The sequence below is a fragment of the Scomber japonicus genome, chromosome 3 (genome assembly GCF_027409825.1).
Source record: "Scomber japonicus isolate fScoJap1 chromosome 3, fScoJap1.pri, whole genome shotgun sequence".
In the NCBI taxonomy this organism is placed as follows: domain Eukaryota; kingdom Metazoa; phylum Chordata; class Actinopteri; order Scombriformes; family Scombridae; genus Scomber; species Scomber japonicus.
In genome coordinates this window covers 16790072-16814966 of record NC_070580.1, presented here as the reverse complement: position 1 = coordinate 16814966, position 24895 = coordinate 16790072, and the positions used below count along the sequence as shown (strand labels likewise).

At 40.1% G+C, this 24895-nt stretch overlaps 2 protein-coding genes across 2 annotated transcripts; both read right to left on the bottom strand.

The window, feature by feature from the left end:
* Nucleotides 1–1262: 1262 nt before the first annotated feature.
* On the bottom strand, nucleotides 1263–3967 carry faim2b (Fas apoptotic inhibitory molecule 2b). The gene is made up of 12 exons (XM_053315134.1): nucleotides 3953–3967; nucleotides 3299–3344; nucleotides 3101–3168; nucleotides 2856–2920; nucleotides 2677–2730; nucleotides 2527–2577; nucleotides 2360–2399; nucleotides 2213–2250; nucleotides 2029–2116; nucleotides 1819–1914; nucleotides 1502–1555; nucleotides 1263–1412 (listed from the first exon to the last, which is right to left on the bottom strand). The coding sequence occupies exons 1-12, from the start codon at nucleotides 3965–3967 to the stop codon at nucleotides 1263–1265; spliced, it is 765 nt and encodes a 254-aa protein (XP_053171109.1).
* Nucleotides 3968–10017: 6050 nt separating this feature from the next.
* Nucleotides 10018–20973, bottom strand: LOC128354995 (nuclear receptor subfamily 1 group D member 1-like). Its single transcript, XM_053315129.1, has 8 exons — nucleotides 20510–20973; nucleotides 14667–14978; nucleotides 14470–14558; nucleotides 14206–14350; nucleotides 12115–12692; nucleotides 11830–12015; nucleotides 11498–11708; nucleotides 10018–11376 (listed from the first exon to the last, which is right to left on the bottom strand). The coding sequence occupies exons 1-8, from the start codon at nucleotides 20526–20528 to the stop codon at nucleotides 11180–11182; spliced, it is 1737 nt and encodes a 578-aa protein (XP_053171104.1). The 5' UTR covers nucleotides 20529–20973; the 3' UTR covers nucleotides 10018–11179.
* Nucleotides 20974–24895: the final 3922 nt, after the last annotated feature.

Sequence of the window (24895 nt, the reverse complement as noted above, 5' to 3'; positions counted from 1 at the left end):
AGAAAAACCCAATAATAACAACAATGATAAACATTTCTAACCTTCTTGCTGAACTCCCATACATTCACCAAATAAATGTCCAGGTTTGTTTTCCTGTCAAACAGCTATTTCAGTGTGCCATGTTATTGTATATTTTATGCCATTAAAAAAAACATGACACAGCACAAGGGGCAGTAAAAAACTAAATTATACTTAATTTGGAGAAAATAAAGTAAAAATAAATTTAAATTATTTAACATGGAGAAACTGTCAACTACACAGAAAAGCCACAAGTGTCTGGTGGATTCAAACCCAAAACCTTCTTGATGTGAGGTGACAAAGCTAACTCAGCCAGTGGATTCTTACCCTTAAAGAAATCATTATTAATACTCATATATGCAAGGAACGGTGATGTTTAAGAGTGTTTTATTTTAATAATGACAGAATAAAAGGTTCACATCTCATTGTGTGTGAGAAAATACTAACATGTCATGTCCAGGTTTTATTTCATCGACATTTCTAATGTGCACATCCTAATCATCAACTTAACATGACATCATTTTCTATCATGCTACAAAGGCCACATTAAAGCCACAATAAGAATTGCAACTGATCTCTAATCTCTTTAATCGCTTCGAAAGTGTTTGGATCAAAAGTCACTGGATCAGGGTTCTTTTGTGTAGTATTTCCTTAAATATCGATGCTCAAACTGAGCTGTTGGTATGAGAATATCTAACATACACACAATACACACAAATACAGAAAAATCTTTAACTCTACAATGACGTGCATGAAAAAACAAGTATAAAACAAACTGCATAGCTTGTAATACAATCAGTTATTAAACCACACTTAACCCTGTTGAGCTTCAAAGTGTACATTTCCTGAATCTGAATCCTGAATTTTTTGGCTAAATAGTGACATGCAGCTGAGGAAGCTGATCATATTTAGTTATGTATCAATGTGTGAGTGTAATGCCTGTTAAACATATACTGTAAGATGGTGCAGGCCTCAGTGGACCCCAGAGGGAGAAAAGAAAGCCCAGATAAATAGAAATGGCCAGACTACAGTGAACAATAGGGGCTATGTCCAGACAAAAGCAACCAGCATATACATAACCTTATGTAATCAAAAGCAAAAAAACAATAAATGGCTCTCTCTTTGCTTACACAGGTCTGACGCACTAACAAAAACGGGGGAAAAAAGTAAAAGTGATGATTCACTGAAATAGCCCTAGTGGATGTTGAGATGTGGAGAACAAATACTTTCAGGGAGGAGATGATTCAGTCGCGGCCACCTCCCATGATCTGTAGCAGGAAGCTGAACAGGTAAATAATGTCCAGGTAGATGCTGAGTGTGGCAAAGACATATTCCTCTGGACTTATGGTAAAGCGCTTGTTTCCTAACAACATCTGAGTGTCAAATGCCAGGAACTGTAGCAGAGACAGATGGAGAGAGATATTTAGTATGAGACAAAAATGATATTCAGTGGAATGATATCTTTTTGTTTTTTAATTCTCACCAGAGTAAAGAGTATGGCTCCCATCACAGCATAAAGGGCGTGTAACCAGGGAACCTGTTACACAAGATGAAAAATGCTTTACAAAACACCGTTAAGAAGGGCAGCAGGTTGTTAATTTAAGCAAGACAGCGCAGCGCTTTACTAGATTATCTGTGAGGTTAATCCCTGTCTGTAACACACTCCCAAATACAGCCCGCAGCACCTGGAGCCTGAAGCATTAACCTGCAACTGCTGTTTTTACTCAGCTATTTTTGACCTCTTCTAGAAAGGTGTACTGATCAGATTGTGCTAGAAGCAGCAGAAGGCAGTAAACTTACATATCCAAAGGGGACGACAATGGACATGGTGATGGCACAGAGAAGCATGACCATACACAAAGAAAACAGGACACCCTGACAGGATGGGACATCAATCTGGTAACAGGTAAGAGAAGAAAAAAAAATCAGCACATGATGAATTCATGTTAATTAATTATAACAAAAATCTCTCTGTTTTGTTGTGTTTAAGTGGTTGGAAGTCTTTCTTACTTTGCTCTGGAAGCTGAAGATGGTGACACAGAAACATACCATAGCAGTGATTCCCACACACAGAACCACTGACTTTGTATTGTAAAAGCTGCAGGAAGAGAAAACACATTATAGGAAACAAAGGCTCGAATGAGTTGAACCCAACGTGTCAGACACGCACACCTACATCACCATATGTTCTCACCTTGACACAAATCCCATCATGAAAGCCATACTCAAAGTCTGTAAGGAGAAGAGTAAAGAAAGAGCACCACAGTTAGGCTATATGTTGAGTACAGAGCATAGCTGTATTCTACCATAATGTTCTGTTTTCAAAATGATGAATACTTACGAAGAGAACTAATAAAATTATGTTCCAGGGAAACTGCCGTCTGTTTAGGAACATTTAGGAAAGGAAAATCCAAGTTGTCATGACTTAAATTCATAAATGTACATCTGCTGGTTGCATTTTATTAATGTTTTTAGATATATTTTATCTATACTGCAAAGTAACCTTACCTCAAATCCCCACAGCAAGACAGTGCAATGTAGGTGGCGAAGAACATCAGACTGTTAAAAAAGAGAAAAGGATGATACACAATGTAAAAAAAATCAAGTAATAGAAAATTGGTGACACTATAACGAGAGTTATGATGTGTTTTCACTTACTAAGATATCATGTACAAGCCGGGATGAGTCTGAATGTAAAACCTCACAGGTGCACTGGAGAGACAAGAAATAAATGGATTCAGCACTTCATTTTCGTTTTAAAGTATTATCCCCTTTTTCAGAGGGGATACAAACAAAGACTATACTTGTAAATAGTGGTCTGACTTTGCAGTAGTTACCAAAATGTGAAGAGAGCAATAATTCCTAGAGTCACCAATAGTTGGACCATAAGAATGGCATAGACCTGCAAGAAGACATAGAGTTCAGTATGCTTTACATAATAGATAGTCTGAAAACTGCTGACTATTGGACAAAATCATTTAAATCACTTCCTGAGAAGAGAGTGTATGAGTATGTGCATGATCTAAAAAGCTACACAAATGTGTAATTAAATTGTCACTGGTTTTGTTGAGTGTGTTTGTACCTTCCTGATGAAGGTCCGCCTGATGGTCTTGTCATCCCAGGCAAACTGGGCCTGCATGTCGTCATAGCCTGAAGAGACAAAGAGGCAGTTAGCAAACATTTGGGCATTGATATTTGTAGAAAAAGAGGATAAAGACTTGATAACCAGTGTATAATATCCACAACGAGTTTGTTACCCCACAAACAAGCCGCTTTTTACCTGCAGTCGCCTCCTGATAACTGGGTGGCTCATTGTCATCAACCTGCTGAGATAGAATAGAAGTTAACAAGTTTTATAATCATTTCAACTAGCTGTATATAAAAAAACAGCATCCTTTACACTCACTATACAATGTAAAAACATATTGTTCACCTTCCCACACATGAACCAACACAACTTTGAATTTGTCTATGACAGTCTATAATATATTAGACTCTACTGATAAAACTGAATAACAGATCTGGCTACACAACAGCGTCCATGTTTGGTTAGCTGAAAGGATCAGGATGGGTCTGCTGGACCTCCATCTTTGGGTAGCATAGATAACACTAGTGTACTAGATAAGGCAATGTGTATTAAATGAACTCTGTCTGACACACCTAAAGTTATAAAACTGTTTAAATTTTATGTAATTATGAGACTGATAGTGCTTGATTTCAAGCCTGATATATCTCTACAGTAGCTTAAAGCTATGACTTTATCATTTGTGCTTCTGTATGAGCTCTTTATTTTAGGAGCCTCATCTATCACAGTTAATATGACGAATCCAGGAATGTATCAATAATTGAACTAATCTCTAGCAATGAATCATTACATAACATAAGTACTATATAGCTGCACTTACACTATAAGGAAGGACAATTAAAAACATACCTTTCCCTTCTTCATGATTTTCCCTTTTGGCTCCTTTGTTTTGCTCCTGATGAGGGGGTAAAAACTATTCTGAAGTCGCTGGTAAGATTTTTTTCTCTTTTCAATCCAAAATAGGTAAATTCTCAGCTCCTCTTCTGTTGTCTGGTAGGGTAAATGTGATCAAAAACACTGCCAGTTGCGAGCAAAATGTTGCTTAGTGTTGCTCTGAATTTGTCTCCAGTGTGAGGATTACATTGGAGCTTTATAGGCATCCATTTGGTTAATCTCTCTCTAACCCTGATCCCACGCCACCCCTATCCTCCTCTTAATGAGGCTGTTCCAGCAAAGTCCAGGTAGTCCAAAAACACTGAGATGACGGCAGACTGTACCACTGCTGTTGCTTAACAGGGGTGTCGTTTATGTCTGGCACAGAGCTTCTCAGCAGTGTTCCAGGACAGTTAATCATCCTAGTGTTCACCAGAAAGATTCAAAGGACTTACATATCTGAATTACATATACATTGCATAACGATTTTGCTCCAATTTAGAGCAGAGCAGGGGTATAGATCTATGGGATGTTTGATAATCATTGTTTTGTAAAGAAATATAACACTAAAAATAACAATCCAATTGTTTATATACAGTAGGGTCCAAAAGTCTGAGACCACTTAATGGGAAAGTGGTTTCAGACTTCTGGACTAGACTGTACACCATGTTCCTGAATAACATTGTTTTTTTTAAGATAGCCTATGATGTATGACTGTCAACTTGTGTGTTTTACTTAATGTAGACTGTCAAAGCTCTGTCTTTGCATTCATAGTTGTATCAATGGATCAATAAAACAAAGCTACAGAGGACAGTTGTGTGTGTGTCAGTTCATGCATGACATCATGTTTTTGTGTAAGAGACTAGTTTAGTAACAGGCCCACTAGACTAATGAGATGAAAGTTAAGAACATTATGGGGCATACGCATGACCTATACAATGAGTAATAAGGAGATTTACCAGAAAGCAGTCACCTTTGATCTACTTTTACTACAATGAATTATACCTTTACATTATCTGTGTTGACAAACATGCAATTTATAATATTTTTTTCTGACAATATATAAAAACAGAAAGTTATCAAACATAAGTAAATTCTTGAATGTCCTTTTTTTTTTGGCCAATTTACTTTGTCATGTAAGCAGCAGCATGTTTAAACATGACCTACCTCTTTCATCTGGCTTTTGATTAGAATATTTTATGGGCATTGTTTTATTTGACCAGTTATTTTATTGTATTAACATTAATTGTGTTATTTCCTATATGTTCTATTTGTTACTGTTTATCAATTGTATTAACTTTTTTTTATTGGTTTTATTACATTTTAATATTTTTGTGTGCATTAGTCTCATATTGTTTATACTGTATAATGTGTTCTGTCAGTCATCTGTAAAGCACTTTGAATTGCATTAATCTGTAGGAAAAGTGCTTTTACAAATGAAGTCCGATTGATTGCTTATTGATTGCATAGTTCTCAAATGTGGGAAACTGCAGACATAATCGTCGTGACGCCTGTGCATCCTTTGATTAAAACTAGTGATGAACGATCACTGTGCTCCTGTGAATAAGTAGCTGGAAAATAAACTCTGAGATGAACCGAGAGGCCAGTCCGAACAGGTAGCCCCAAAAGTGAAGCCAATGCGGAAGTGACTTGTACCTGCGCCGAGTATGGAAGTATATGAGTAAATGACCTCAGTGAACTCTTTCCTAATTACCTAATGGTCTCGGTCGCTAGTTTTTTGTAAATTATGGTCCCATTTAGACAAAATAGACGACAAAGCCCTTTAGAGCGTGGCTACATTGTGATTGACAAATTACCACCACAGCGACAACCTCGTTAACGGTGTACCCTCAGATTCACAAAGTATAGGCTGCTGCTATTTCAACATGTTTTCAGTTAATGAAAGTAACATTTGGGTCGCTTAAAAAGTCATGTTCGGCGTTTGGTTATACCAAAAGGCCCTAAAATGTGTTTATCCGGTAAGTACATTTTGTTTTATGGTTTTAAGCGTGTTTTTCATTGGCAAAAAATAGCATTAGCCAAATAGGCTGTATACCGTACTAACCTAGCTCAGACATGAAAACGGGTCATGGGTGAAAAAGGTGAGAAGGATACGACCGCTCTAGGGAGGTTAGTTCTTGAAATCATCAATCTGCATTTTGAGAGGAAATTCAAGCAGAACTACAACCCGACCCCGGATAAGCAGCAGAAGACGGACGGACGGAGGACAGTACAGTTTGATGAAAGTGCAAAGATTAAAAGAAACATGTTCAATGTAAATTTCTGCTTGAAAACCACATCTTTATCCCATTTATATGGAAATGGTTAAATACACACACACACACACACACACACACACACACACACACACACACCAATACAACAGACAACTAGTTTACTAGTGCACAAGTGTGGATGTAGTAGTTGTTGGAAACTCCTGTACTTGCACAGGATTCACACTGACTGATAAATTCAACACCAGACTCTCAGCACATGCAGTGAATGTGTGTGTGTGTGTGTGTGTGTGTGTGTGTGTGTGTGTGTGTGTGTGTGTGTGTGTGTATTATCAAAACAGTCTACACTCAGATATGCAGAAACACTTCAAAGAATAGCAAACAACCTGTTTTTAGAATCTCCACAATATCAAACATCCCAACAACAAATGTTTTCAGAGTAAAAAAAAAACAACACAATGCACATTAACAACACACACACACACACACACACACACACACACACGCACACACACACACACACACACACACACACACACACATTGGAGTAGTTCCCTTATGCAATGACCTTTCTCCTAGCAAACTCCTCCACAACATCTCTAGTCTCTGACAGGTTCAGACTCTATTTCCCGTAATGATAAAAGGACTTCAGGCTCATTTTTGATTCTCCCCAAATGAGAAAATGAGCGCTCCCCCTCATAGTTTGTCACCAGCACCGTGAGGAACATCCTCAAAGCCACATAAACATTAGGGAAGACTAACTGCACTGGCCAAACTTCAATCTGGTTTTCAGCATGTTTGAGGGTGACTTGTCTGTTTCAGCCAACATGAAGGATCGGAACTGCAGACACTTAAAACACGCTGTTCCGCCTACGGGACGGACCGGAAGTTGGGAGGTAGCCACAAGTTCTTCTGAATGTTTTAAACACCAACCTTTAAACATATATATTCATGCCATACATTGTTGGAAAGCTTAGATAGTCCTGATTCATTCAAGACCACTCACGACTTATATGGTTGCTCACAGCCGTAATAGTATTAGCGGTTAGCTCGGCTAGCCACTTAGCTAAAGTAAGAAAAGCTATAATGCTACATACCTTCAAAGTCTTCCCTTTATCCACAACGATCATCTTATGACTCGGGACTTTCTATACAGCTCGCCAAGTATCCATTCTTGTGAAATATGAAATCCGTTTCCATAAAACCGGAATACTTTCCTCAATATGTCCATGTATTTAGTCCAACACGTAACGTAATAACACACATAACAAACCATATACGGTCCGTTTACGTCATTTCCTGACTCCTGAGTGCATCTGTGGGACACGTGACTGTTTCATACGACACCACACACACCAGCCAATCAGTGCTTAGGATGAGGCAGCACATGTCTCCAAAGCCAATGAGCACATGTGACACTGACAATAGGTGCGTGTATTAATCGTCTATCTATGGTATTAATGAGGTCTACTCACATAAAGAAAACACCAAGTGACGGAGGCCACTTGAACCCCCCCCCCCCCCCCCCCCCCAAAAAAAGGAAAAAAAAATTCTCATCGGATCTGCATGATTCACGTAGGACATCTATTTTGGTTTCAAAACGGCGAATTTCGCCGAAAGGTGAGTGATTTTCATGTCTGTAGCTAGCAGCGGAGGCTAACTGGAGGTCTCAGGTCACAATAGGAGGCCAAATGTGTTTCTCCCAGCATGGTTAAGTCATAACACGGCCCTACTCTGCTTCCGATTGGCTAATACTTGTTGCTTTGGTTGGTTAGGGGTGACTGTGGCGGCTACGTCGATTACTTTTTATTCTATGGGCCAGTCATACTCTGACCTCACAACAATGGAAAGTTAACTTCTCTGATACTTAAACCTGTGACCATGTGTATGATCTCCTTCACAAGAAGGCAGCAAAGATATCACATACTACTACTACTGCAGGATATTTGCCTGAACATTGAAGCTGTTGTGTTACATTGCGCTGTCTACATGGACTCAGTCAGCACAGACAGATTTTTGAGTCACTTTTTGATGTTGTGTCATTTGTGAATGACCCTGTGCTGAAGGTTTGGGTAACTGTGAGAATGTTTTTCTCTGTGCTGATTAATTAGCTTAAAGTGAAGCGGGTACTGCAGCCTATAGTTTGTGTATTTCATTCATACAGACAAGACTGTGTAAGTAATGTAGCCTATTTGATAAATATTATTCCGTGGACTCCTTTATAGTTGGCTACTCAGTACTGTTCTCTGGACCTGTATCATTAGTAGAAGCGTTGTAGCATATATGAGAAAATAGAAGGGGAACGCTTGTAAATCATGTATCTATGGTATGCGCATTGCTTTTTGACATAAATATCTGTCTGTCACAGTTGACACACTGTCCTACTTAATACTTTATTCCTAAAATCACCTGTCTCACTTGGCTTATGAAACACTCTACTGGTAAAATGATCGCTTGGAGTTTCAGAGTTGATTTAACTGTCCTGATTTTGTCCCCTGTGGTTTAAATGGGCTGGAACCGCCACTGAATCACCACTTCCTCCAGTCCTCAATCCATAAAACATGTTAAATAAAGTTACTCAGTGCACTCTTCCTTCTTGTTACCACTAGATGGCAGCAGAAGGCAAGAAAATATACCCTCGATTATCAGAAGATACAAATGTCAGACATATGGTAGGTAGTAAAATGTATTTTGTCATTTTGCTTCTATGTGTAGAAAAGTAGCAGACCTGGGAACAAGAGACCCCATTTTCTACAAAACTTTATCTATCACCTTGTTATAGCCTTGGACTGAGAGGATATTTATGTCATCATAATAGCCCCACTGACTGTTTAGTCCCAACTTGACCCTCTCATTCAACAGAATTAAAAAAGGTTAAAAAAATTAATCTGAACATTTCAAAAATCGTTCTCAAATATTTGCTAAATGGTAAAAATTACCAACAGTGGCAAAGTTTGTTCTTGCCGTAATTGTTGTGTCCACAAGGTGGCATGTGAAGACCTCAACGTGAACCATAGAAATGACTGGAACACTGTTGAGTCACAGCTCTGCCAGGGATTAGACTTTCTGTGTGTTATCTCTGTTGCTGTATGACATATAAAAGTTTGGCTATATCAACATAAATGGAGGGCAGAGGGCACTAAGGGAGCTATATAATATTCCTCGGGGAGTCTTACTACGGAAGAAAATCACCTGATAGGAAGGTGATATATTGTTTTTGTCAAAACAAATAGGCTACACTGTTGGAAATGTGGTTCCTGATATTCATAGGAGTCACAGATTCTCAAGGCTGTTTGAAATAGAAGTCCACAAATGAGGGGATCATAATTATTTATAGGAGAAGCTGTTTATGGAAAATGTCCCAAACATTTACAGTAATTAATTTTTCCTAGGCCTACCAGTAGACTGAAGAGATAATGCAAGGCAGGGTTTCTCCTTGTACTGTATGGTACCCTGACTGTATACCTTCAAAGCATACACAAGTTCCCAATTAGCCCACACTACAGTAGTCATATCAATGTCACATTTGCATGTGTCTTTGAATAGTCAGTTTCAATTTATTATCTCCCTCCCAGTGGCTGCTCGTCGCCTCTCCTCCACAAAAAGTTACTGTGGGTTTGTGGCAAAGAATACCACCTTCTATTTCTTGAAGGACGACACTCATTTACTTGTTATCACACACTCAAAAATCAAGTGATGTTTCTTGTTAGCAATAAAGCCCCTAATGGCCCTCAGACCAGGGACACGATTGGCTGATTGCTTCTGTTGCTAGGCTACAGCTCCATGGTATGCCTCGGCAATGCTGATAGTTGCATCACATTAGGGAAGCAAATTAAAAAAGATGAGCACAAGGAAAAATGCTATATAACAATATTTTATAATGGTGATCTGTGGTGTGACCATAAAACATTTACAAAGTATTCACAAGGTGATGCAGTCAGTTGACAATACATTTATTTCGATCATATACTTTCAAATAAAAAGTTTATACTCCAAGTGCATGGTTCAAATGCTGCTTTCTCTTTGCAGTCTGTAGAGCAATTTCTTATGTGTTGTCAATGATGCTGACATTATACAATACTTCAATACTAACTTCATATACATATCTGAGACTCTGCAAACTAAAGAGGGTACCAACCAAGAATAAAGGATATATACAAAATTTACAGAGAACACCTTAACATATAACCCATCAGACACGGTCTAAAATGACCAATAATTTCTCCCTGATTACCGCATACCAATACAATGCAATTTACTCTCATTTCTTAAAAATGTTATACATTTCTCAATCACAAATGGGTGATTTTCATAAAGATTTCCCACATGGGTGGCATGTTGTGAAAATAGCTTATGTCATTTCAACAGGGCATCCACAAACCGTCCTCCTAGCTGTGTGTTAGACATTTCTATTGCTATGTTATATATTGATTTAAGATGTAAGAGGTTTCTTAATGTATGGAAAGTGCCTTTTACACTTGTGGCATGAATGTACAGTAAGAAATCATGACAGGTGAATGCTCCTGTTTCTCTGGGCAAGAGTATGTGCTTCTCTCGTTTGCTTTGTGAGCTGGTATAGGAGGACAAAGTCAAGTGAGGAACGACAGACCCCTTCTTCTTTTTTGGTCTTCAGAACAAACTGTCTCTGACAAACTCCAGGAGAGTGAGGTGATGACTTGGTGGTTTGATGTTGACTTGAACAACCCAAGGAAGAGCACAGTTTCTGTTTTTAATAGTTTTTAGCGATCCTGGAAGCAACTGGAGGGATCAGTCTGAGTTTGGGGGCCTCCACTTCCTGCTGTGCCTACATCCTTCACTATAGTCCTCTCTCTCACAGCATCAAGCTTGGCACAGCTCCTAGAACAACTGTCCAACATGCAGAGGCCAGCACCTGTGGCAGGCCTGGTTTGCATGGGGAGTAAGGAGGTTCCCCAAGCGGATACCTCAGTAAGATGTGGGCTTTCTGAACTCAAGGGTCTATGCGGAACGCTAAAAGCTTGTCAGAGTGTTGGTTGTTCAGGGTGCGCAGGTCTGGGAGACGGAGCAGCAACTTTGGGAAGAGGGTACTGTCATCTGGGCGGCGATTGGTGATGATAGAGCGCAGAGCTTTTATTAGATTCTCCTGCAGTTGCTCCACTGCTCCCACCTCCACTATACCAGAGCGGTCTGCAGAAAGGGAGGGGAAATTAAAGTGAGATAAGAGGAGATGTGCACATAGAGTACAGTAAAGCATGTGCTTATGTGCATGTATAGTATAGTATAGTATAGTATAGTAGTATAGGCTTACCAGCAGAAACCAGCACAACAGCCATAAAAAGGGCCATCTCATCTGGTTCTAGACCCAAAGATCCCAGTTTCTCACTGAAATCAAACATGGAGTCCAGTAAAGAGCCCATGCCCAGAGCCCTCAGCGATGCCAGGGAGTATGTCTGCCCATTGAGGAAGGTCACAGTCCTCTCCTTGGGGTCAAACAATGAGCAGAACCTCACCATCAGAACCTGTGGACAGAACCAGACCAGGTCAGTGTCAAGAGAAACTCACATGGGATGAGAATTAAGCAATGAAAAAAGCCCCCCATATAACTACATAAACCATTAAATTCTGTGTAAGTGAATGTACCTGGAAAGTGCCAGATTTGAGCAGCATGACTTGATCATGTTGGCTAAGATTCTGGAAGCCTGGGATGCTCTTTGCAAACTCAACCACTTCTTTAACAGCAGGAGTGAAGCACTGGGAGAAAGACTCCCACACCTCTTGACTGGAGCGACTGGCTGGAGCCACAGGACATGAATTGAGTGGACATGCCTGTCACAGAAAAGAGAGCAGAGAGGAAGAGAAGCGTTAAGTACTTTTTATTGACATCAAACAGATGATATTTACATATTGAAAAAAGAAAATACTCACCAGCACTTTGGCTCCTCCATTCAGCTTCCAAGGGCAGGAATTTTGGTTCTGGGAATCGCTGGCCTGGAAACTGTTATGATTGGCTGTGTAGGACTGAGATGATAGGTGGCCAGTGACTGGGCATTGATTCTGGTTGGAGGAGAAGTTGTACTTGGAATTGTCAACGTTGGTGTTGTTGGAGCTTTCATTGTTGGTGGGTGCAACAGGGCAGTTTGAGGCACAATGGTAGCTTGGTGTCAGGTTCGCCTGCTCCCCGTGAAGCGTGTGCTGTGTCTGGGTTGCTGTGTGCAACAGGGCAGGTTCATGCACTGAATTGTTCTGAAAAGATTGGGTGCCAAGGTTGCTGGCAGCCATCTTGAGTGGTTTCTCCTCAGTGCTTATCAAGTTGCTACGGTAAGACTGTGATATGGAGCTGACTCCTTCATTTGACTGGTGGTTCTGCGGACTGCAGGGGGCGTCTGGAGGAGGTGACACCTCCATTTCCATGGAGGCTGATTCATTGAGACTGTTCATGTAGCTCTGCATCTCATCCAGTAGTCTCTGCTTCTCCCGCTTGGGAATACGCCCAAAGCGCACAGCTGAGGAAAACCAAGAGTAACCTCTGTTAGCATTTACTGACAGCAAACATTGATATCACTGCTAGCTGCTTACTGGCAGCTTTTTGAAATGCATATATGGAACAGCAGAAATAGTTGAAATGATTTTCATATGCAAACAATGTAGAATAAAAACAGCAAGTCCTTACTCTGACATGGACTCTACATCTAACACAATCTGTAATCTCTTTGTGGATTACAAATCCCAAAACCTCCCTACTGTCTCTGACTTGTCCATCACAGCTGTTTCACTGCACTATAGAAACTAAAGCTGTCATCTCATTCTCCTCTCCATCCTTACAATCCTCCCTTCCCCCTTTTCAATACTGCACCACCACTGACAGCCCTATTTATAGTACGCTCTATGCTACACCACCTCCCCCAGTCTCTCTCCCTTTTTGTCTCTCATTCGAGCACTCGCTCTCTCTTTTTCTGTGGAAGTAGGTCACTGGGTCAACAGTATTGAACATGATGTCATTAGTAAAGTGACAGAGTGATTGAGTAGTGCAAAGGTCATAAAGAGAAGAGAGGCAGGTAGGATAGGGTAATAGACAAAGTTGAAAAAAAAGATCAAAAATTATTTTGACATGTTGTCAAGTCAAAGACAAGAAATGAAAATGAAAAGTGGCTTTGTGGGTCTCTTACATTATTGTTGTGGGTTAGGGGTGGAATCAATAATTGAATTGAATGTCACATTTTTATTTTACAGGTTATTTTGAGTTTTGAGTTAATTAATAATACACTTTCCCTGCTGTGATCTGCCGAATTAGCTGGTGATTTTTCATTCCCATATTCTGGCTTTTTTAGGTCAACTAAAAACTAAAAATGTTTGCTCCAGAACAATGATTTATTATCACCTAGTTTAGCCATGTCTCAAGAGACTGGAGCCTTGCAGTGCTACAATGCAGTAGAACAGATCAAATGCGTAATATTATTTAAACTTTGAGGAAGGCACTGTACATTTTAATGATTAACAGGCTAGAATAACATTATTTTGAAATGACTGCTTGTTAATGTCAATGTTGAAAAAATGAAAAGGAAAGACAGTACATCTTGGTAAACATATAATCAACAACTTTTGTGCCCCAATTTCCCAAAATAAACCATATTTGTCACAGTTTCTTTTTGACTGATGACTACTGGGACTCTTGAGCTCCTCTTTCCATAAATCAGACAGGACGGCAAGAAGAGAGGGAGACAGAAAGGAACAAAAGACAAAAGGAGGAGAATTGAGAAAGAAAAGAAGGGAGAATGAAGAGATGAAGAGAGAATTCTTTTTTTGTGATGCGAAGTATGACCTAGAAGTATTCAGCCATTGACTCAACCTACGGTTGAAAGCTGCTATAGGAATTACTGAAAGGTATTCTTTGAGCTATAACATATGATCATCAATATAACCCTAAATCATCTGCTTAACCCTAACAAAACTGATGTTTCGGTTTTAGTTTTCTTCTGTCAAATTATTGTCTTTAAGCACATTAACAGTGTTTCTTACCATCTCTTGACATGCCAACAGAGAGACATTTCTTAAAGCGGCAGTGTTGGCACCGGTTTCGGTTCATGCGCATGATGAGACAATTTTCATTCTTGACACACATCTTGTAGTGGATGTTCTGCTGAATGCTGCGTCTGAAGAAACCCTGGAGAAGACACAAGAAGGATAAAGGCTTTAAAGCATGCCTGTTGTGGCAATGTATCAGTGTGTGCACACCCACAGAAAAGAAAGACATGACGCAATACTGTCTTTGTTTAGTCTCACCTTGCAACCCTCACAGGCATGCACACCGTAATGGAACCCAGATGCGATGTCACCACACACCTTACACAGAAGCACCATACCTCCAGTCTCTATAAATGAGGAAAACATCCATAATCAGTGATTGAAATACAGTAACAAACTGCTAGCAGGTAAACATGGAGGAATACAGGAAGTGTGGAAAGTGAGGGGATCCTTACTTGTGAAGGTGCCAGTAAAACCACAAGGTCTTTTGGCCACCGTGGGATGGTTGTAGGTTGCTGATGATGCTGTTGTTATTTGGGCAACTGGAGTGTTATTTACTTCAGGAAACTGGAAGACCATTTTCGGGGAAGGAGTTCCTCCTCTTTGTTCCCCTCCATGCTTCAGGGCCCCAATCTCCTGAAAGGAGACACCCTCTGGGGATGAAGGCTGTGAGTGGGAGGAAGGCGACTGGGTCTGGTATCCACTTGAAGGGCTGCCAGGACTTGGGCTGGCACTGCCAGACGACCCAGCGTACAAGATAACACCACCTGGAGGGACAGAGAGGGGCAAAAACTCAGTTCCCTGATCTTCATCGAGGTCTCTGTTCACATGCAGAATGTGAGTGTGAGTGCAAGTGTTGAGCAATACTTTGATCCGGTGACTTTACTTGGCAGACTTTAACAAAGACACACAAAACCCCGATCGTGTTTGGACAACAGAAATTTAATCTGATGATTAATTTAAGAAAAATGTTGAGGCTTGAACAACAACAACTCTGACCTGGATATCTGAGCAGAGCATTTCAGTTTCTTTTCTGTAAGATAATCAAATAAAAAAGGTATTGTCTTGCCAGCACTCATAAAAATGCTCTGAGAACAAGCTGTCTGCATGTTGCATTTACTGATTAACTACACTTTGGCATATTGAAAGCCCACTGGAAATTTCCTGTAAATAAATATGCGACAGCTAGAAGATATAAATTATTTTATGTAATGGTTGAAACCAACACTCACAATGCAGAATATCATCCCAGCATTTTATACAAATGTCATATCAAATCTATGTGGAATCTGTTGGAATACAGAGCCACACAATACACCATAAAACATTTATTGCACTGTGACAGGAAGTCACTATGCATTCACAATAAATGCCACAGACAGGCCTTTGTTTAGGGATGTCACATCAAGTCGGAAATGCCCTAAAACCCCTCAATGCAACACCCATCCAACTCCCTTGTTTTGCAGACAGTGTTCCTCCCTGCAAGATGAAAGACTGCCCCTCACGTGCAGGCTCAGCCAGCCAGCTCCCTGCCTGTTTGCTTTCAGCACTGAGTCTTTTCTCCTCTGCCCCCTCCCTTCTTCTCTAGCCTTCTCCCCTCCTACCGCCTCCTCCCTCTCTCCCTCCCTCCCTCTCCACTTTGGCTCCGGGCATGCAGACCCATCTATCCGCCAGCCACCTGACCGGGAGCTCACATGGACTCTTGACACAGTTCCCGCCCGGCTCACAAGGCTCTTTGCGCAGTCCCGTGTAGACAACAGCAGCAGTACAATAACAAGTGCTAGGGCAGATCACGTTTGGAATAGAGAGGGCTTTAATGCTGTGACTACAGACGTAGAGGAAGGCAAGCAGGGTGCAGCCACTTTAAGTCGCTGCATTCCACAGAGCCACTAGAGACTGTGCAGTCACGTTGTTGCTGGCCATTATTTTTACACATTAAAATAATTTGTTTACTGCTTTTAGTGAGTCTTAGAGAACACCTGATTGTGCATTTATATCACAAGGACAGAAGGAAGGCAAAACCACTAAAACATTTTACCCACTTTAAGGCTGACAGTACTTTTAATCTATTGTTCAATGGTAAATAAAAAAAAAACTAAAATATATAAGATATTGAGAATTTTTATTTTTGTGCCTATAGTAGCTCCATGATTCACTGAGGATCATCCTCATTTTCCTTTTCATTTGTGTGTCACATGTATAAATAGTAAAACATAAAAGCCTGCCAACTTCCTCATGTGTAGAAATTGCATACTTAACATACTTCATTGACAATCTATAACTGATTATCACGATTGCACTTTGTAGGTCACCATCACACAAATATTTTCATTGAGCAACCTGTAACACGGGACTTAATATCAGATGTCTGCTGTACTCTGCCCAACAGGTTACTGCAGTCACGTTAAGAGATGTCTCACTGTAGCTTAAGTGTTATCTATAATAGTATCAATAGCCTTGAATTGGCTACACTGTCATTTTTGTGCATTTCCTCTTAAGGACCTTGAATCATCTGAGAAAAAAGCCTCCCCCTGCTCTTGTGCTCTCTCCTTGAGAAAACACGTGCTGAATTTCTGTGTAGCTCTAAGTGCCTCCTTAATTCCACTACTTACACGTGTCAACACTGAATGCAAGGTACTCTAGGCTTGATGGCTTGTGCGTGTGGCGTCAGCTCCAGTGTCTGACCTGCTGTGACTTCACTTCACACACAGATGTTGCATGTGCATGAGTAGTTTCCTGCGTGTTTGTGTCAAAGTGATAAAGCTGCATAGACATGTGCATCACCTGCGGAGGACATGGGTCACAGCTGGACTGTCACACGAAATCCACACCCCTTTTCTACATTCACTATTACATCTCCGCCCCTTTGGTGTAAAAACATTTTGTATTCTGTCTCCTCGTAACTATTTCCAGGAATCTGGTCTGACACTGTGCCAGAATGAGCTCTGTTAATATGAACCGTGCTGTACTCAGGCACAGGTTACAACATGTGACCTGTGGACACACACAGAGCCATAGGAACTACAGAATAAACAAAACACTCTGCAGCCCCTCCCTCTGTAAGTCCTCCATAACTTTTCCTCTCATATATCACCACCCCCTAGGCACGCACGCATGGAATGCACACTGTATAAACATTCTGCTAAAGTCATATCCGGGGAGAGACGCTCCTATACCGTAACTAGTCTGTCATGTCATGTGAACGTTTACAATTGTGCATGGGCAGTAAGCCCCACTCCACGTGAAACGGCTGGCCTCATGTCATGTGTCTATTTATGAAGCTCTATTCAAGGCTGATGGCCCTTTATATCACATGAACCTCTAATGATCATCTAAAGAATTATTAATGGTCCCATTGTTGTTCCAATTTGTACTTTAGTTCATGGAGTTCTGTAGTTCAAAAGTCAAAATGGTTTTACATGTAGGTCTTGTGGGTTCACTCATATGTATGTATAATAGACTAGAAGAAGCAGGTTAAACTTGATCCTTCTTGAAACACTATCTGTTATAAGCTTGGCTTTTAATGTGAGTCAGATAGTTGTGTGATCACCTGTCATGCTGGCAGGCACAAGGAATCTGATTTCAGGACTGGCATCAGAGCTCAGCCAGACATTGTTCTTGCCAGAATGGGGGACATCTGTGACGCATTTATGCATTTCACATAATGATAACATTGTCTGACATAATGAAAACACATTCAGGAGATGACATACATCTTTTTTTTAAATCATTATATGCTATCACAGCCATGCAGTAGTCATGCTTTTAGGGCACAAGGTCGGCTTTCTGGACACATTATTCATTATATGGTTGGTGAATGGGTAGCTGTGGCCATTCCTTGCCAAGCTTTTCAGAATTACATAGTCACGTTACCATGGAGTTGTGTTCATCACCCCTCTGGCAGCCACTGAATAATACTTGGAATTTAGTTATTCAGATGCTAAACATTCACCACAGTAATTATACTGTTTAATCTTCAACTAGTGAAGTTGGAAGAAAGTCTACAGTTGACTGACTTTGCCAGAATCTCCTACAATACTAGATAATGTTGAGTTTTCTTAATCATTGATGATGCATGTGTTTCTTGATGACTTATTTTCCATTTTACTGCCACAAAACTGAACATGTACACAATTTAGAAAAAATATATACAATAATTAGGCCTACTCTATGATTTCACATAACAATCTATGACTGGGTTTATAATGACACCAAAAGTATTCTGCTGGCAAGAAAAAAGAACCATAATGACTAAAGAAAATAAAAACTAGGCACTACAACAAAGTGATGGGTAACCTAATATTACCCATTTAGAAATGGTGGTGTTATGCCATGTGCCCTCTCTTTTGTTGTAAAGTTATAGTTCATGGATAATTAGTCATTTATAACTACATTACTGTGCTTAGGTTTCAAAACCATAGTCTTCTAAATTAATCATCATTCACTATGTTAATTGTTTCATTTTGCCATTCAAAATATTAATGTAGCTATATTACCACAGAAATAAATGAGTGGTGTGTGTACACAGTACCAATGGGGAATTATATATATATATTTAATTTAATTTAATTTAATTTAATTTAATTTTAATTTTATTTTTAATTTGCAAACATTACATAGTACTCCAAGTTTAAAATGTGTCATTGTACTTCGTGATGAACATTTAAAACCCGTTATGGTAACCAGGAGGAGAGAGCAGGTTGTTAAACCTCTCTGACCCACTGACCAAGCTATCAGGCGAATGAAGAGGAATCCCCGTGCGGGCTTTAGAGCGAGCAGAGCGCGCACAGCGGAGGGGAGCGACAACGAGGGGCGGGGTGCACGGGAATCATGCGCTGCACGTGGATACTGAGGCTGTATACACGTGCTGACAGTTTGAGGCGGGGTTGCTGCGTATTAAAAAAAAAACAGGCGCATGATTGTTGTTTCTGGGTGCACACCAGATGAAGACATGGCAATCAGACTGATCATCATCATCTTCAAGGGTTTTAGTGTCTGACTACTGTTTGGTTTCCATAGCTGTAGATTACTGTTTCTATCCAAATGTATTTGGCTCTATTAGTGGTGACGTCAGGGCGCATTGTTTTATATATCTAGCCGTTAAAAGGCACTGAATGGCTTTATGTTATACGTTACAGGTAAACTATGAATCACGAATAAACTGCTATTAACATTTGATTGCCGGTTCAGTCCATATTGATCTGTTCAGGAGTGTTCCTGAAATTCAGACACACACACACACGTCAATAATGCCTGCATATCCATTAGCCAACAATGTTCAATCTATTATTGAACCACAGACTTACCAGGAAATGTATTTTTAAATATTTGTTTAATAAGTTAACTCAAGATCCTGCAATCATCACTCATGTATCATCAACCCCCCCTCCCTTAAATTTAGCCTAGATCATGATTCACATCCTGGCAGAATTGGGTGTTTACTCCAAACATTGCCCTCCAACTCACGGCCGGTACATGGAGGGACAATCTGGCACTGGGTACTTGTTTTGACTCAGTGTGCGTGACTGTACTTTGACATAGAGTGCTCACATGTGTTCATGGTGTGCACTCTCAATTACACACGTGTTAAATGAATCACACAAGCAATTAACCTTCTAAAGCACATATGACGCGAAGAGTGTATGACTCACGCATTAATTAAAAAAAATGGATCACTTATAAAGGCTACTGTGTAAAAGGGTACGTGGGGCGTTTCGGGTCGCGCTTCACGTGAGTTTTGTTTACATGCGAGGAATCGGAAGTCCGCCGCAAAGATTTGACGAGAGGACTTCCCTCTCCGACCTCAACTCACTCACTAACTCTCTCCAAACTCTTAACTGTCTGCAGTCCACAAGCACCTGGCAACACGCCATATGGTGCACTGGTGAATTACAGTTAAAGAGCGTGGCCAAAAAGGGAATAATTCCTGTGCGTTTGGCTGCAGGTTATGTTTAATATGCAGCAGCTTCAGCGCCATGGGAACACAACTCCAGCGCAGTTTTGCATACATCATGAGAGGTGTACAGTGGTTTTAAATAACATGTAGTTTAACACGATTTTTTTTTAAATGAGGCAGAACATTTTTGCTTTCTTACAAGTTTTAAAAATGAATAATTCTGACAAATGAATCAATGCACTTACTCTCTAAGCATAGTATTTGATGCAGATAAGTGCTATTCCATATTCACAACATGTAACATTAGCTGTTCCTTTTTAAATAACTGCTTGTTGGCAATGGGTTGAGTATTGCATTGGCTTCAAGTAAAAAAAAAAAAAAACAATTATTAAGTCTACTCACCACCGGGGCTATTTTCCATGTTTCTCAGTCGGTCGATGTTGAGTTGTTCCGTGATGTGTAATTGAGGACGTTTAATACTGGACTGTCTGCCTCTGCTTGCCACTGAGGAGTTTCGCTGATACAGGTGAAAGAGTCATGAACTGCCAAGGCATAGATAGTGTATCCCAGAGTTTAGACCAATAGGAGTGTGCACAGGGCATTCGGGAGGGGGGTCTGGAGAAAAAACCCGGTCACAGCGAAGAAAGCGACAACAATTTAAAAAAAACAAAAACGAAACAAATACTTTTTTTAGAAATGAAAATTAGAGCAGCAGTACTGATCCAAGTATAGTTTCCAAGGTGAATAGATGCACGGGACAGATGAGCTCTCCGTGTGATGCCAAGCTGTGGTAGGGTAGCTATGAGATCTCTAAATTACAGTGTTCCCAAAGCATTCAGCTGCTTGCCATGTACAGTCACCATCAAAACATGACTGGAGTGGAAGTAGTTTAAACACTCCCCCTACTCATCAATAAGCAACACGCGTCCTAAAATAACCAGCACGTTTTCAGGTGCCTGAGAAATGTGACCGTGTCTTTTCCCTTTTTTTTTTTTCATTCGTTCTCTTTTTGTGTCCCTTCCACCCGCCTGTTTGTTTTATCAGGGATCTCTCTCTCTCTCTCTTTATCTGTCACGCTCTCTGAAAACATCCCCCCTCCCACCTCCGCCTCATCACGCCCCCAGTCTTTTTACTCTTTCTCACTTTTTCATTGGCTGAGAGCCCCGCGTGGAGACGGCTCGTTCGACATTGGTATGCTGGTTAAAGCTCGGCAGCATGTGCGCATGGCATGTGAGCTCGCGCTGCCCTACTGACACACATTTTATGCTAATGAGCTGTTTGGGCTCGGCGATAGGAGGAGGGGAAACGAGGTGGAGCGAGGCCGAGGAAAGCGAGACGTCTCACTCGTCGCCTGTTCTCTAGACTCATAAAGACGAATAAACTCACTAACGGACGTTATTGCCAAGCCAGAATCCATTTTTGATAACGGCAAGTAGGCTACAGGCAGAGCATCGATAATCACGGAGGGGATCATTTATTTTCGAAATGTAATGTGCTGTGAGGGCATTACACATTCCCTTACCTTTAACATATACAAGCCCATTATAGTGAATACAATCGTTTTTTCTATTTTCTATGTTAAATTGTTATGTTGTTACTATCTTATGCCTCATTCTTATTTTAGGCATTATGAGTAATTGATGCCTTATTCATATTTTGTCATCCATTTAATTTATCTTTAGTTTATTGCTATGTTTTATTTTTTTTTGTTAATGTTTTTGGCGACCTTCAGGCCTCAGTCCATTGTGCATTTGTGCTGGCAATGTAATGACAATCCCTCTCTGTCAAACTGTAGGTGTGAGGTCCATTTAGATTCTGCGCTCCACCCTTATGGAGATGGCAGGTTCCTTTTTAAGTAACATTTTTCTTTTTTTCCCTTCATATTTTGTATGTTTCATTGTTTGGTTGTTTCTATTTAATAATATTTAAGAAAAAAACATTATATTCTAGCTAATTTGTTTCCTGCCATAACTTTTAATAGACAAATATATAGCTTATACAGAATATACATTTAACATTATAGAAGCACAACCTAGGAACATGATTGGTTATAAGTAAGCAGAAAATGTATACAGATTTAAATAAATCTAATTAAAAAAGCTATATACAGTACATTACCCCAGTCTACATTCATGTCATATAGCACTGGAATATAGCAAAGTCAATAATGCTCGTTTCTGATATTCCAGATCAAATCATATACAAAAATGGTATAGTAAAATATAGTCTAATCAAGGCTATTGTGATGCCATAATTAAAATATGTATATATGTGTGTCTGTGTGTGGCTCACTCTACCACACACTTTATAGTGCTGAACATAATTCCAACAAATAAATTGTCTTGTACTAAAATATTGAACTACAGATATTGCAACTTGAGTTGAACGTTTCAAAAACCTGCGCACGTGCCTCCCTACTCAAAGACTAAAAGCACATGAGTAGACCGCCTGCACGAGGGCTACGCCCACGCTCTCAAACCGGAAACTGGTACAGATTTGGATTGAGGAGTGACTGTCTTGTTTTGTTTAGACGATCTTTGGCTGAAAGAGCTTGCCACGTGCGGAAGGGGCGGTGCTCACCGTGACTCCCACCACCCTCCTCCGCTGCATCACGTTTCTTTTCTCTGTACAGATTGTGTTTGCTAAAAGCCAAAATATCGCTGCAGATTGGCTGGGACATCTTGAATGTAGGTCAGGAGCTGCTTGTGCAAACACGAGCATCGTAAAATAGCCCAAATGTGCCTAAAACTGCGGTGTCCTTCCAGAGAGCACGACAACCACACACAATATTGGATTTAGGTCACGTAGCTTACACTTGAGGGTTGGGAGGAATACTTTTATCCACAACCTTTTTCATAGTCTTGAGAGGTGAGCTGAATGAAAAAAACAAAACTCCTCACTGCAGCCTTCAACTTCTAGGGAATTAGGCTAAAGGGTCATCATGAGGTGTGACAGTTTTTAAAACTCATCACATGCTCTGTGGATTTCAACATCATCCGCTTGTATCAGTTACAATTTCAGGGATCTAATAATAGAGCTGCAAGAGTTGCTTTCCACATTGACATCATTTGACTAATTCAAATTTTTTATTCGGTCAAATTCTATTTTAAGATTATGTTTTAATCAGAAAGTAAAGACAAATGATATGATACTGTAATAGACATGAGTTAGGTTTGGTGCTCCCTGTACCATGGTTTAAACCAGGATTTATGAGGGATTTTGGTTTTAATAAGACGATACATTTGTTTTTTGTACACTGTTATGACCTCAGATCTCAACAGGCCTGGCAGGTGCTTTGATCATTCGGAGATGAGGAGTATGCTCAAATAAGACATAGACCTGCTGTCTAACTGGTTTATTAGATTTTAAAAAGTTAAATTATTTAATAAAATTAAGATAATATAATATAATCTCTGTCTTTTAGATAAGACTGTTTTGACTATAGATGAAGTATGCAAAATCAATTTTCTTCAGCAACCTGAATGATGAGACAATTGATAGTAGGAGAGACCCAATCCTTAGCCATCTTCTTCAGTTCTAGGAACTTATGTCAGGCATAAATAGTAGTCTTGATTCTAGTAAATTCTATCTGCTCTCTATTAGACAATCCTTTAAATGAGCAGTGTTTAAGCTTCAGTGGCATCTAGTGGTGAGGTTGCAGATTGCAATCAAATGAATATGCTACCCCTCACTTCACCCTCTTCTTCTAAACAAGCAGGGTCTATGCAGTCTTGCAGACCTACACGGCACATCCACTTTACTACATGACTCATACCCCCTGATATTGCTCCTGCGAAGGTATGTTACACGGCCCACACCCCCCTGACACCTAATCCTAACCGTAGCAAAGTGGGTGTGTAGCGTAGTAAAGTGGCTGTGTCATGTAGCAAAGTGGGTGTGTTGAGTAGATACTGTGAGTCCACATATACACTGGTTCCAAGTGTGTAGGAGAACTTACAATGGCTGCCAAACTTGGAAAAAAAACAAAAAATGTGAAAGGCCCTCTCTAGAGCCAGTGAGAGGATTGTCTTTTCAGGGTTACAATGAAAACATACTTGAATATTGAATTTCTCCCAAGCCTGTTCCACTAGATGCCTCTAAATCTTACACACATTCAGTAAGATATGCCTTGTCTTCCTCTCCTAAGAGGATGTTTAATTTTCAGAGGTCATTGAAATCTGAGATTACAAGATTACAGAGTTGAATTTAAAGTTAATGTTCTTTATTTCACTGAATGTTTTACATTGTAGGAGGAAGTGCGTCTCTGACTCAGCCTCACATGTCGAACAGTGAACACATAGTTTGTGTTATTCTTTTTCGATTACCATTTCGTGGTTACTGAGCCCGTACTTAGTTAGGATCTTTCTCTGTTTTCTATCTCTGACACTGGAGATATTCTGCCAATTCATGATCTCTTTGTAGGGCCACATAACATTTTAATCTACTTTGCCTTTAAGTCTATTCTTTCCAATGTTCTAGATGGGTTTCTTTACATGGCATTTTTAATCTGGTTTACTCTGATTGGTGTTTATAAAGCAATGCTGTTGTGAGGCTGGTCAGAGTGTTTCTGGGAGGGGGCAATTAATCTCATCATTAAGTGACATAGGGACTCTTTTCTGGGCTCAGCTCTTGACTGGGAGGGCTTTGGAATGGAGAGTATATACAATGGGGAGAACAAATATTTGATAGATTGCCGGATTTTGCAGGTTTTCCCACTTACAAAGCATGTAGAAGTCTGTAATTTTTGTCATAGGTACACTTCAACTGTGAGAGATGGAATCTAAAACA